Here is a 12,952-nt window from a genome sequence, read left to right on the forward strand (position 1 = left end):
GCATTTTATTTTGACATTTTGCATTTGCAATGAGGGACCTTGGAATTAGTCAATTGGACTAGGTAACGTGGCTAAAAAAAGTCTTGCATGTTTCTGTATGACATTGCACTTCTGTAGACCATACACACACTCACACACACATACCCACACACAAATAGCCTCCTCACTCATTATTTGCCAAATGAAGTCTGGAAGGACCTCAGGTGTAGCACACGCATTGCTCACATTGAGTCAAGAGTGAGGAAGAATTTCCTCAACTCCCCCACACAGGCCTCTCTCAGACTGCAACCTCCAACCTTTGCTCGTGTTTGAGGTTGTATTGTTTCCCAACCCACGTATAACGCCCACCCCTGTCATGGTGAACACATTACAACCGTTTCCACAGCCCCCCTTGTAATTCCATAGGCTAAAAAGTATTGTATTGCAGTGCACTGAATGAAACAGTTAATGCATGTTAGTTGCTCTCATACCCTAAACCGATGTCTCTAGAGGACGTCAACCTAGTTTTAGCCAAAATGCTTGTGCATTGTATCCTATGACATGTCATGTGTCAGTCACAGCTAAGAGTTTATACATGCAGGCAGGGGAATGGGGGATGATGTATTTACCAGTAGAGGCGTATGAGGGACTAGAACAGAGGCAATACAACTATATCAAATAAACTGCACTGTTTATTTTTTTTTTCAAAAAGGGCTTTGGATCAAAGTGAATACCAATAATGAAACTTATTTAAAGTCCATATAAATAATGTAAATACATGTATGTATGTAGATTATATATACATACGTTGAAAACAGTATATACTCTGATACCTTTTTATACATATGTAAAGGGAAGAAAATAAAAACTAGAGACATGGAATTAAATGTATATCGCATCAGTCAATGCTCTCGTTCAGAGCGAAGTCGGAACACGTAAGGGACTGAGGCTCGGTACTGTGTATTTAATATCAAAGACATCGTTTGCTTAGCTATTGACATAATTATGTAAGAACACGGATACAACTGAGATTATTTTCAGTTCTACTGTGGAGATGGGTAACCTGAGTTTTTTTTTTTAATGAGACCCAGGTTTAAGAAGGCTTTCGTTCATTTAAATGTAAAACTTTTATAATATCTGGAAAATACATAATAATCAACAAAGAAAGGGATTGGGCATGTGAATACCTCTGATTACAACTGGATATCTATGCACTATCTGACACAAATACATTAACACCGAAGTGGATGTGTGTTCAACTGGTATCTCAAATGTCACAAAGCAAACAAGGGTCAGTTTAGTTCTCATCTCTGGAGTGCCTCTACTCCAACATCCTGGGTTCTCCACTTCTCAGGGTGCCATAGCAGTAGCTGTAACATTGATGCCTGGGGTTTCCTCTCTGAAACATGGGGTTCAGGGGCAGACCATGGTCTCTTCTAAGGACTATCCCCTCCATTTGGCAATTAGGCCAGAGACTCAAGTAAGGGGATTTGAGGGTGGGTAGTTCTAGAAGTAAAAAGGGTAGTGAGACAGTGGAAACAGGGTAATAGACTGAACTCACACAGAAGGGGGGGATGGAGGATGAACAGAAAGCCGTTTTTCAGAAGAGGAACCAGGCCAGCATCAGTCCTTATCTGTATATTCTGCTGTTCTAAGATGATAACAGTGACATGATGTAAGGAAACATTACTAGCATTATGGAACATTTTTTTGTTTTCAGTACACAGGTGCCGGATAGCCTGTTAACTACTATTTATAAAGGACTAACTGTCATAACTATTGTTTGATGATACTTATGATGATGATGATTATTATTATTATTATTAATACTGTTTTTCTGTGGAAGATTGGTACTAATAATTATGCTGTCCAACTCGTGTACAGATGATGAGACTGCCCTTCTTCTTTTGGACGAAGGGATATTTCTCGAGGGTCTGCCTGTTCATGTGTCCTGGTTCTTGCTCTGTCTTGCTTTTGTAAGTGAAATTAATGGGTGTTCCTTTGGCGCCACCCGGTGGATATTATCTATACAGTTGCAGTGTACTGTATGTGACCTGTCTGGCATACTACTCCTATCAGTAGTATGCCTTCACCCTGAAGGAGGAAGTGAGTAACCAAACTCTGTATGTTCAGGGTTGCACCAACCAGTTATGTATGTATATGGACCATGTATGCTTGAACATATGAGCTGATTTATAGATCTCATACTGTATGTATGAAGCCTGTGTTTTAGTGTGTTTTTTTTGTCTTGTCTGTCCTGCTCCGTGTGTTCATGTGGGTGCGAGCTGCGCCCTGGTGTGCCTCATCAGCCAGTCTGTGTTCTCTCAAACACAATTGTTCACTTGTGCACATTCTGTATCTTCCTGTACATGTAGTACACGTGTCCATCGTTCATGTCCCGCATTGACACAGACAGGCCCTCTCTCACTCCTCAGTCTCCAGCAATGATTGTGCAATAAACTGAAGTCTATATTTTTAAATCAGCTTCTGTGTTGTCTTTTGTCTCACTTCTCTTGTTTGTTCTAGTGGAGAGGTTTTCAGTGGAAGGGGGGAGGGAGATGTGGGGTTCAGTGAGGGTTTGGATAAAGGGTTGCATATATCAAGGCCGAGCTGTCATTCTGTTGGCTCTGTGAAAGCCTGCATCCGTGTGACATCGTCATCCTAACAATATGTATCCCCATCACTGGACATTCTTATGTTCTCCATACTGTTCACATAAATTATTCACACGGTTAAGTTGGGATTTTGTTGGTGGGGGAAATGTCTTCAAATATGTAGCTTTTCCATTGTCTATCTATACCATATAGTATGTTCAACGGCCACTCTAAGATGACTTCTATTTTTATTTTATTTTATTTTACACTCAAATGGTATTTGTCTGAACTGTAATCTACTGTGTAATATCCAGGTCATCTAAGCCCGTCTTCTTGACATTTGACATTTAAATGTGTTTTTGAGCCCCAAAGAGTAACTAACAGACACCTCCCATTTCCACCTTCCTCTGATAATCTCACTTCCTCCATCACATATATAGATCTACCCTAAGCTACAGACTCATTGTAGATCCTCCTCAAGCTTGACAGAGCATCACTTCCCCCCCACAAAATCAGGTAGGCTTGCAGCACTCTTCTCATAACAGCATTGATCAGATAACACAATGAGTGTTTCTTTATGCTACCATACACACTTTATGCTACCATACACACTTTATACACACTTTATGCTACCACACACACAAACACACACACACACACACACACACACACACACACACACACACACACAGTACACATCTGTGTGTGTAAGAGGGAGAGAGTCATTGTTTGGCCTTTGTGAGTAAAATGTAATTGTGTGTGTTTGTGTGTATTGACATGTGTTTAAGCCCTTGATAGCATTAAGGTCCACTCTGTAAAGCATGATTAAATTAGATAAGGAATGGCCAAAGGGGTCTTGTGATACAACCAAAAACGCTGATGGGCTTTAGCTCAGGAGTTTTTAGTCAATGCGAAGGCGCGGCTCCAGATTTGAGGAAGTAAAGTCTGCCAATGGAGGTAAATATAAGTTGTACTCTGCAACGGTAATGTAGGATTCACTCTTGTTTAGTAGGCCTGCTTTCTAGAGTCATTGAGTACACTGATATTCTAACTGAAACATCTGCCATGTAAGTATTCCATGCATCCAACACTAGGCAGGTCTATCTGTATGCTTTTAAAACCTCAAATATGGTCATATAATATCAATTAGTTCCATTGTCTTAGTTCGAGCTTGCAAAAACAGAACATATTTCATTACATGTGTGTGTGCATCTCAGAGAGCACCATTAGAGATAAAATAGTGTGAAAGAGCATTAGAGAGAGCGGTAAAAGAGAATGTGTGTGAATGAGAATGAAGAAGGAGAGAGAGATGCTTTGTGGTTTTGTTGTTTGTTCTGTAGGATGTGGTGTAACTGTTGCCCCGGGTGCCTCTTTTCAACTTCTCTCGTTTGCTGTTTTATCTAATGCAGTTGCACAGCAGATGTGCTGCACGACTTTCAATGTTATTTTTCATTATGTTATTTTTCATATAACTATGCTAATGAGTACTTGGTGACTAGGTGTGCGATAATGATATACTGTAACACAGAAACTCGAGTCTGTTTTAGAGTCAAAGGATGGAAAGAAATGGTGTCAGACTGGCGGACGTTGTTGTGAAAGTTTCTTCTTCCCTTTTTCTCAGCTTTCCTGTATCGTATTTCCTTCCTGTGCCTTTGTGTCTGTATGAATCTGTCTCATGGCCATAGAGGTTGCATAATTGATGGTTATGTAGTTAAGATGTTCTGTGACTTTAAGGTCATAATATTCAGGTCTCTCTGCCTTCTGAACTCTTCCCATGCTGTCAGCATTAGTATATTATTTATGCAAATTATGAATGATTCTGTGCATTTCTTCTCTGCTGGATCTCTCCCTCCATTTGAGTGCCATTAGAAGCAACACTTCCTTTTATAGTAGTGTCTTGTGTGAGAGATCACTGCATACTTTAGACAGCGATTGCAAGTGAGACACCAGTCTGCATGGGTTTGAAGGCACCAACCCCTGATTGCCCCAGGTACAATGCATGAAATACTCTCCCACTCTTTCCTTCAATCTCTCTCCTTTGTCTCACGTTATTGTACCACATCTCTTTTTCTCTGTCTCTCTACCTCCCCGCCCCCCTTCCCCTCTCTCTCAGTTCACCATGTCCAGGAAGGTTGTCAGGGCCAGTAAGTTCCGTCACGTCTTTGGCCAGGCGGTCAAGGCAGACCAGTGCTACGATGACATCCGGATCTCGCAGATGACCTGGGACAGCAACTTCTGCACTGTCAACCCCAAGTTTGTGGGCATGATCGTGGATGCCAGCGGAGGAGGGGCCTTTATGGTGCTGCCCCTGGGCAAGGTAGGCCTGGTCCTGTCCTCACAGTGGAGAAGAGTTGGCAGTACTGAAGCCTTCTAGTTAGAGACTGTCCTCATATTGACACAAATACCCTTACCATTGAGAGAATAGAGGCCCTAATAAAAACAATTGCGGAAAGCAATTGTCCAGGATAACTCTAAACTATTATGATTCCTAGACAGCATGTTCAACTGAAAATGCATGATATTGTGTCGGTTTTCTATGTTTTATGCTCAGGTTTTTGGACCATAACCATTTTCATAAGAATATTCATTGTGAAATTTTATTGACTGTGTTCTAAGAAACAAGCTTTTTTCTATGTTTGAATTTGCATATTGACAGGTGGCATCACACATTCTGCTGAATAAGGAAGTTTGTTGTAGAGTTTCAGTTGTACGCGTCACTCGCTCTCTCTGTGCTGTTTCAAGTTTTACCATATTTGGAGTGCTTCAGTGTCACTCATTCGCTACAGGATGTGGATTGAGCACAGAAGCTATTTCACAGTTGCTATGTGCACTTATTCATATTGCACCATTACTGATATACAGTAATAGTAACCATGCTGGCTAGGTTCACACATTACAACTTACATTTTCCAATTCTATAGGGTTTTGGTACAGTTCCTAGCATTCTAGCTATAGGAGCAAATTGCAATACAATTATTTGGAGAGGAGGTGACAAATGAACAGAGTAACCTAGTGATATAAACCAGCACATTATTCTTTAGGACCAGCCATTCCATCCCTGTCTCTCCATCCCATGCTTTTCCTCCGGAATGGGGGATGTCATCAACTTAGAGTATACTTTTAGAATATACTTGGGAGATGTTTGTTGAGTCATCTATGTCCTTAAGCAGAGTATGGTGTGGTGATTGCAGCAACACAACCTGTGTTTGATTTCCGTGTTGAGAAAGAGTGTGTGAACACAATGGTTTTATATGACATAGTTGTACCATGAAATGTGAAATGCAGATATTTCAATTGAGTTAAAACATGACACCACTACAGTAGCACGTGACTGAATATTGATGTTGTGTCAATTGGGAGCTAGAGGGCCAATGTGAGGACAGATAGGGTTGACGTCGGGACAGAGAGAGCATTCTGTAGTGGGTGTTCCCCAGAGGGCCATGGGAACCCAGCACCCTGCGTTCACAGCGGAGTCCTCTCTAACAGAGTTAACGGGCATTAAAGATAATTGAAGACATAGCTATGCAATTGCCATCAGCTGACCAAGTTCCTCTCATCTGTACCAATACCTGTTTCTTACCAGAACCAATGTACCAGAACCAATGTTCCAAACCCGTGTTCTGAGACTATTCTCCACTTGTCTATTTGAACCACTAGTTTGACTGTGTTTTTGTGTACGTTTGTGTTGGTCAGTTAGTTCATTGTTACTCAACCTTTCCCTTCCTCTCTCCCTTTAGACAGGGCGTATTGACATGTCTCAGCCCACCGTGTGTGGACACACAGGCCCAGTTCTGGATATTGAGTGGTGTCCCCACAACGACAACATCATTGCCAGTGGGTCAGAGGACTGCAGTGTCATGGTAAGGGCTCGCAGCTCTCTCTGGCCTTACAATTGCAGCATTTGAACACCTTATGAACCACTTGAGGGCCATAGACTGTAAGAGGAACATTAACTATGAACTGACATTTTCCTTACATGTGTTTACCTAATCTGAATCTATATTGACCAGTTTATCAGCATCTTACTTCTGTGTTAACCCACTGTGTGTGTGTCCCATCCCCTTCTCCTTCTCTTGCCCACCCCTGCATAGATCTGGGAGATCCCAGACGCTGGTCTTATTTCACCCATGTCAGAACCTGTGGTGAAGCTGGAAGGGCACTCCAAGCGTGTGGGCATTCTGAGTTGGCACCCCACTGCCCACAATGTGCTTATGACTGCAGGTACGAGCACTTATGCTCCCAGTCCCCATAACTCACTGTGAAACTCGCACTGTGAGTTGTGATCTAGAACGGTCTCACCTTCTTTGTCCTCAATTTCTCTACCAGCTGTATGAACTGTACCACAATGCTGTTGAATACTCACTACTACTCACTCACTCAACTTAAACAATAATAATCGTTAGCACACATTAACCAAACAGTCTCAAACACAGACCTATAGACGGTAGAGTATGAGTACCACTGCATGTGCAGCATGCACTAACACACTGCATGTGTGTTCCTCTCTGCCCCGCTGGGCTTGTTGTGGCATGGCGCCTCCTGCAGGCTGTGATAATGTAGTGATCCTGTGGAACGTGGCGTGTGGGGAGGAAGTGGTGAGGATTGATACAGTTCATACCGACATGATCTACAGCGCCTGCTGGAACAGGGACGGCTCCAGGATCCTCACCTCCTGCAAGGACAAGACCCTGCGCGTGCTGGACCCACGCAAGGGCACTGTGATCGCTGTGAGTACCCCCTCTCCTCAACACCGCAGTCCCGCATGCCAAGCACTCTAATTACTCACAACCTTGAAGAATAATAGTAATAGTAATATCACAGGCAGAAATTGTGTGTAAGCATTGATCTTTCTTATTTGAGTGTGGCTGTCCCTCACTCTGCTCCTCTCTTCTTCTTTGCTCCTCTCAGGAGAAGGAGAAGCCCCACGAAGGTTCCAGGCCTGTGAAGGCAGTGTACGTGTCAGAAGGAAAGATCCTTACCACAGGCTTCAGTCGCATGAGCGAGCGGCAGGTGGCATTATGGGACCCGGTGAGTGTGAACGTTCACTATGTACTACTCATAAAGGCTTATGAGTTGCCTGGAAAGTCTAATGAAATGTGTATGTCTGACCTGTATGTCTCTGTGTGTGTTTATAGAACAGTTTTGGAGAGCCTCTCACCCTGCAGGAGTTGGATACCAGCAGTGGCGTCCTTCTACCCTTTTTTGACCCTGACACTTCTGTTATCTTCCTCTGTGGCAAGGTGAACACACGCAAACACACACACACACACACACACACACACACACACATACACATTCTATTACTTTATATAGGTTCACAGTAAAGCGTTATATCAAAGAACCCACAAGATAGCAAAGGTTATTCAGATATCATGGATAGCTGCTTGGCTTTTCTCTTTGGGAGGCCTGCAATTTGCAGGCCAGGTACAGTCAGGTAATACACATGTCCAAGGCTGCCACATACCAGTACCACTATCAGTACCACTAACTGACACCTGAAGCCAATGCCACTGAGAAGTGTGACTTGGGGCTGGTATATTAAGTTTAGTAGAAAAGGCGTTTCCATGTAAAGGTTAATAATAATAATAATAATAATATAATAATAATAACTTACATTTATATAGCGCCTTTCAAAAACCCAAGGTCGCTTTACAAGGGAATGGGACAAACAGAACAGAGCCAGAGACACAAACACACAAAACAAGAAATTTGAGCATCAGCTCTCATTAGCTTTTATTCACAACAATATCAGGTTTATTTGACACATTTGAAAAAAACGTCATCATTCTCTTTGAACCGACTTTTTCCATAACACAGGAATGAAGTTTGACTGTTGATGGTGACATTCTGTCTAACTTCACGTTCTTGTTTCCCTACTTCAGGGTGATAGCAGTATCCGGTACTTTGAGGTGACAGATGAAGCTCCCTATGTTCACTACCTCTCCATGTACAGCAGCAAGGAGAGCCAGAAGGGCATGGGCTACATGCCCAAGAGAGGTCTGGAGGTCAACAAGTGTGAAATTGCCAGGTAACCCACACAGGCACATTTTCACCCCCCCCCCCCCTCTCTCTCTCACTCTCTCAATTAACCTAGTTGTGTTTTTTCACCTTCAGATTCTACAAGCTCCATGAGAGGAAGTGTGAACCCGTTGTCATGACGGTGCCCCGTAAGGTGAATGTAGCCTACTTATTCTACATAGCAGCTTGCAGCCTAAAGATGACAAGCTCTGACTCCCTTTCTCACACTCTCCCCCCCCCCCTCTTGTCCTCTGTCTATACAGTCTGATCTATTTCAGGAGGATCTGTACCCAGACACAATTGGTCCAGAACCATCAGTGGAGGCCAATGAGTGGTTTGATGGCAAAGAGGGCCAACCTATCATGATCCCCTTGAAGGACGGATATGTGGCAACCAAAACCAAGGAGTTCAAAGTTCATAAAAGTCTTCTGAAGACCACAACTGCCCCCATTGGGCATCAACAGGATAACAATGAGGTAAGGACTTGTCAGCATATTCAGGCTTGGTTAAGTGAAACGTTGACGTGGAGTTGGAGATTAGGCGATGATTGAGTTAGAGCTCCTTCTTTTGCACAGTTAACAGAGTATCTCTCTCTCTCTCTCTCTCTCTCTCTCTCTGTGTCTCTCTCTCTGTCTCTCTCTCTCTCAGGTGCAGGCCTTGCGGGCTGAGATGAAACAGCTTAAAGAAACGGTACAGGAGCTGACCAAGCGTGTGAGCGAGCTGGAAAACAAGAATTGAAATAGTTTATAAGAGAGCTCATAAATAAGTTTGAGAGGGATTTAGTTGAGGTGGCTGATAGAGAGTGAAGTGAAAGCACATGGTAGAGAAAGAGTGGGGGGAAGAGGAAAGTTACAAAATGAGTATAGTTACGGGATGTTTGCAAGAACGAGGGATAAAGGGAGATAGATAGACAGATAGGAGAGCGTTGCATGAATTTCTGGATATATACTTTTACATATTTTGGAATAAAAAGTCCTAATTATTTTGTGGTAGATTTGGTTTCTTCTCAATTGATATTGAAGCACAGAAGTATCAATAGCTTTAAGCCGTTTATTAATATGATTACAATGAGATCAGGTCAATAGCAGTTGCAAGTGCTAGAGAATATCTATGGTGATGATCTCTGATGAGACAATGGTTTATTAAACATACTCCCCCACCCCCGAGGTCACACTGGCCGTGGCGTAAAGTGGTGTGACCGGAACCAGAGATCGGGCAAACTGCTTTGTAGGAATGCTGATACTGATTTACATTTCTTTCACATATCCCAAACTTTCTCCTTTCTTATAGGAATAGGTGGATTAATGCACACACATCTTGGAGCCATAGCTCCAATAGCTATAAGTCTGATTGCTTACATATAACATGTATAACTGTGAGTACTGGTGTCAATTATATGTGGCATCTCTGTATCCAATATTCCTTGGAGCTGTCTGTGGGAGATGCCCCATGGAGCCACATGCATTTGTTGTGATGTGATTGGGTTGCTTATGCTTATGCTTATGCGGCTTGGGCCTAGTCTTGGCAGAGTCCATGGTTCAGAAGTCAGTTGGATTCTGGGGGCAATTACACAGTAGAGATTATAGCATGGACAGTTAATTGATACCAGCATTTGGCAGGGTCCCCCTTTTGGTAGCAGAGGATGGTTCTGTTCCAGTGGATTTGCCCGGGTTGCGGCTGCAGCTTCCCCGGCATGTGGCTTTTGATCTCGGACCCCAGGGGAGAAAATGAAAGTTCCCATCACCCCCCCCCCTCTCTTTCAGTCGCCCTTGCGGTTTGGTCCCCTTCACGAGGCTGGGGGCCGACGTGTGGGGCCCTGTCCTGTAAGTCCAAGGCCTGCATGTCTTGAGAGAGATGTGTTTTCCTCCTCCCGTTGCCCCGCCTGTCTCCTCATGACCTTTTCTCTCTCTTTGTAAACCTTCTGGATTGGCCTTCATCTTATAGATTTTTTCCTCATTGGTTCTCGGGCGATCTCGTGCCCTCTCTTTTATTTGCTTTGGTTTGTCATCATACTGTACCCCCTCATCCTGTCCCTCTTCGTCCTCTGTTTCTCCTTCGTCGTCCTCGTCTCCCCAGTTCTGGCCTTCCTGTGCGCCTTCGCACTCCGCCCTCTGGATGTTTTCCCTGGTGGTTGCCTTGTACCCTCCACCGGCCTTTGGCCGTGCGCCTTCTCCTCTTCTGACCCTGTGGAGGTCAGAATAAATGCTTCGAGATCGGAGACGATGAAGGGAAGCGTCTTGCTCTCCTTCCGCTTCACATTTCTCATATTCACCACTCAGAGTGTATCGAGCTGGCATTTGAGCCTTGTATGGTGGGGGGGGGGGTCTTCTGTTTTTATACTTTCAGCCTCTCTCTGTATTCTCCTGCCTTCTTCACATATTCCCGACCTTCTTGCAATATGAATAGCTGCGTTATCTCAAGTTCCTCCTTCCTCTTTCCCAATCTTCTTCCTTTCTAACCAAAAGCAGAATGCACCCCGAGCAGAGTCTTTCCATGCAGAAAAAACATGTTTTTCTCTGTTCTATAACTTTTAACTGTACATACTTCTTACGTACGTACTTCTTCGGTTCGATTAACACTAGTATAACTCTATCTATAAAAAGACTCGTAGTTTATCAAAGTTTATCAAGACGGCTTCCAGTTTTCCAAGAATTGAACAGTTCTGGCACAAACAAATTGTACATTCCTTTTGTTCATAACAAGTTCTCCCCAATCAATCAGGGGGCTCTGATTAACCACACGTAATCACAACTTTCCACTACAGTTTTCTAAATATTTATTGTATTGATCTTCACTTTCAAAGACAACACATGATGGAGATGGAAATCATTTGTATTACAACAAAATGAAACATTTATTTACCATTTGATACACAGGAGGTAAAAAGAGATGATTTACAAGAGGAAAAACAGTAGTACGTGTTCTTACATGTGTATGTAAATCAATGTCTATAATCTTTCATATCTGACAAAATGTCAAAAAAAGTTATCCCACTGAAGGTGTCATTTATAACATTTTAACTTGAAAATGCCAGATTGTGTATTTGACTCTCTTTCATGGCAGTACAGAAACCTAGCATCCAACAAATCTAAAAATAAGACATTATCTATGAATAACTACAAACTAAACTAGTCCCACTCAATATTCAATATTTACAATTGACCACCGCTCCCACTGACCACTGACCATTGACCTTTAATGCCCCCACTGTACTTTACAAGATTTAACCTCGCATTTGTAATTTGTTGCCTTCTATCCTCTCTGTCTCGCTAATTCTCCTTTACCTCCCCATCAATCTCTCCCCTATTTCTCCCTTACACACAAAAACCCAGGTGTATGTGTGCTCTAGACGTAGTTTTTGTTAGGGGCGGAGGCACTATTGGCGTAGTACTGGGCGGTTCCCCCTGAGCTGCTAGAGTTGGCTCGGCTGAAGCAGCAGAGAAGACCTCCAGCCAGGATCAGAAGGACCCCCCCGGCCCAGCCCACAAAGATACAGGCGCCCAGCTCTTTCTTCTGGGCCACCAGGGGGTTGTTGAAGTTTCGGATGATGTTGTGGGCGGACCAGCTGACGGGGATAATGAGCAGGAGGCCACCAACCAGCAGGCCGATCCCGGCCATCAGACTAATCTTGGGCTTGATGTCCTCGTTCACCACACAGACTGTGAAATCAGCCCCAGCGAAGAGGATGATGATGCTTAGAGCGGTAACCGCGCAGCAGATGATGGTCATGGCGCGGGCTGCCTGCAGTTCAGGGGGCAGGATCAGCAAGGAGTCATGGCTCTTACACTGCTGTTGGCCGGTACTCTGTACCACGCAATTAGTCCATAGGCCATCTTGAGTGCTCTTGAGAGAGAGAGAGAGAGAGAGAGGGGGGGGGGGGGCAATAGAGAGTTACAATAAAGCAATTAGGCATGAGATGTTGTGTTATGCAGTGAATATACATTTAACTGTGAAGGGATGTTGTTTGATCTGACGCTCAGTACCTGTGCAGTTACGATGTTTGCTCCAGTAAATGATGACACACTCCACCTTGGCACGGCACAGCACACGATACCCGCGATTAGCCCCATGATCCCAAGGGCCAAACACACTATCTGTACCCCGGAAGATCCCATCCTGGAGGGGAAAGAGGGGGAAGGAATGTGTGTGTGTGTGTGGGGGGGGGGGGGGGGGGGAAGGAAGGAATGGAATGGATTATCAAACAATGCACACAAGTCTGAAAGAGGAGTGTGCTTGTTGTGCTGACAGTGTTACAATGTTTGTGTTTATTACACAGTGGGGACACCTAAACCCTCACACTCATGCTCTGACTCACTCATTCCCTTAGACAGGCCTGTACAGGATTGTGTAGCCCAGAGCTA

The 12,952-nt window shown here is 43.8% G+C and overlaps 2 protein-coding genes across 2 annotated transcripts; one reads left to right on the plus strand and one right to left on the minus strand.

Annotated features, from left to right (window-relative positions):
* The first annotated feature begins 3,045 nt into the window (after positions 1–3,045).
* Positions 3,046–9,502, plus strand: coro1a (coronin, actin binding protein, 1A). The gene is made up of 11 exons (XM_080523967.1): positions 3,046–3,089; positions 4,687–4,890; positions 6,311–6,433; positions 6,665–6,794; positions 7,119–7,300; positions 7,482–7,601; positions 7,709–7,813; positions 8,456–8,601; positions 8,688–8,745; positions 8,855–9,067; positions 9,240–9,502. Exons 2-11 carry the CDS (start codon positions 4,693–4,695, stop codon positions 9,327–9,329), a joined length of 1,365 nt encoding a protein of 454 aa, XP_080380093.1. The 5' UTR covers positions 3,046–3,089; positions 4,687–4,692; the 3' UTR covers positions 9,330–9,502.
* Positions 9,503–11,936: 2,434 nt separating this feature from the next.
* On the minus strand, positions 11,937–12,706 carry cldni (claudin i; the record flags this gene model as incomplete). The annotated part of the gene is made up of 2 exons (XM_080523857.1): positions 11,937–12,434; positions 12,575–12,706. 2 exons carry the CDS (start codon positions 12,704–12,706, stop codon positions 11,937–11,939), a joined length of 630 nt encoding a protein of 209 aa, XP_080379983.1.
* Between the last annotated feature and the right edge of the window lie 246 nt (positions 12,707–12,952).

This window comes from Nansenia antarctica, assembly GCF_963989245.1.
Source record: "Nansenia antarctica genome assembly, chromosome: 2".
NCBI lineage: Eukaryota > Metazoa > Chordata > Actinopteri > Argentiniformes > Microstomatidae > Nansenia > Nansenia antarctica.

Bases quoted from the DNA above. Each gene is read 5' to 3' on its own strand.
- coro1a (XM_080523967.1), top strand. From the start codon at position 4,693: ATGTCCAGGAAGGTTGTCAGGGCCAGTAAGTTCCGTCACGTCTTTGGC. The intron at 7,301-7,481 runs GTGAGTACCCCC...TGCTCCTCTCAG, and splicing joins GCAAGGGCACTGTGATCGCT to GAGAAGGAGAAGCCCCACGA. The intron at 9,068-9,239 runs GTAAGGACTTGT...TCTCTCTCTCAG, and splicing joins ATCAACAGGATAACAATGAG to GTGCAGGCCTTGCGGGCTGA.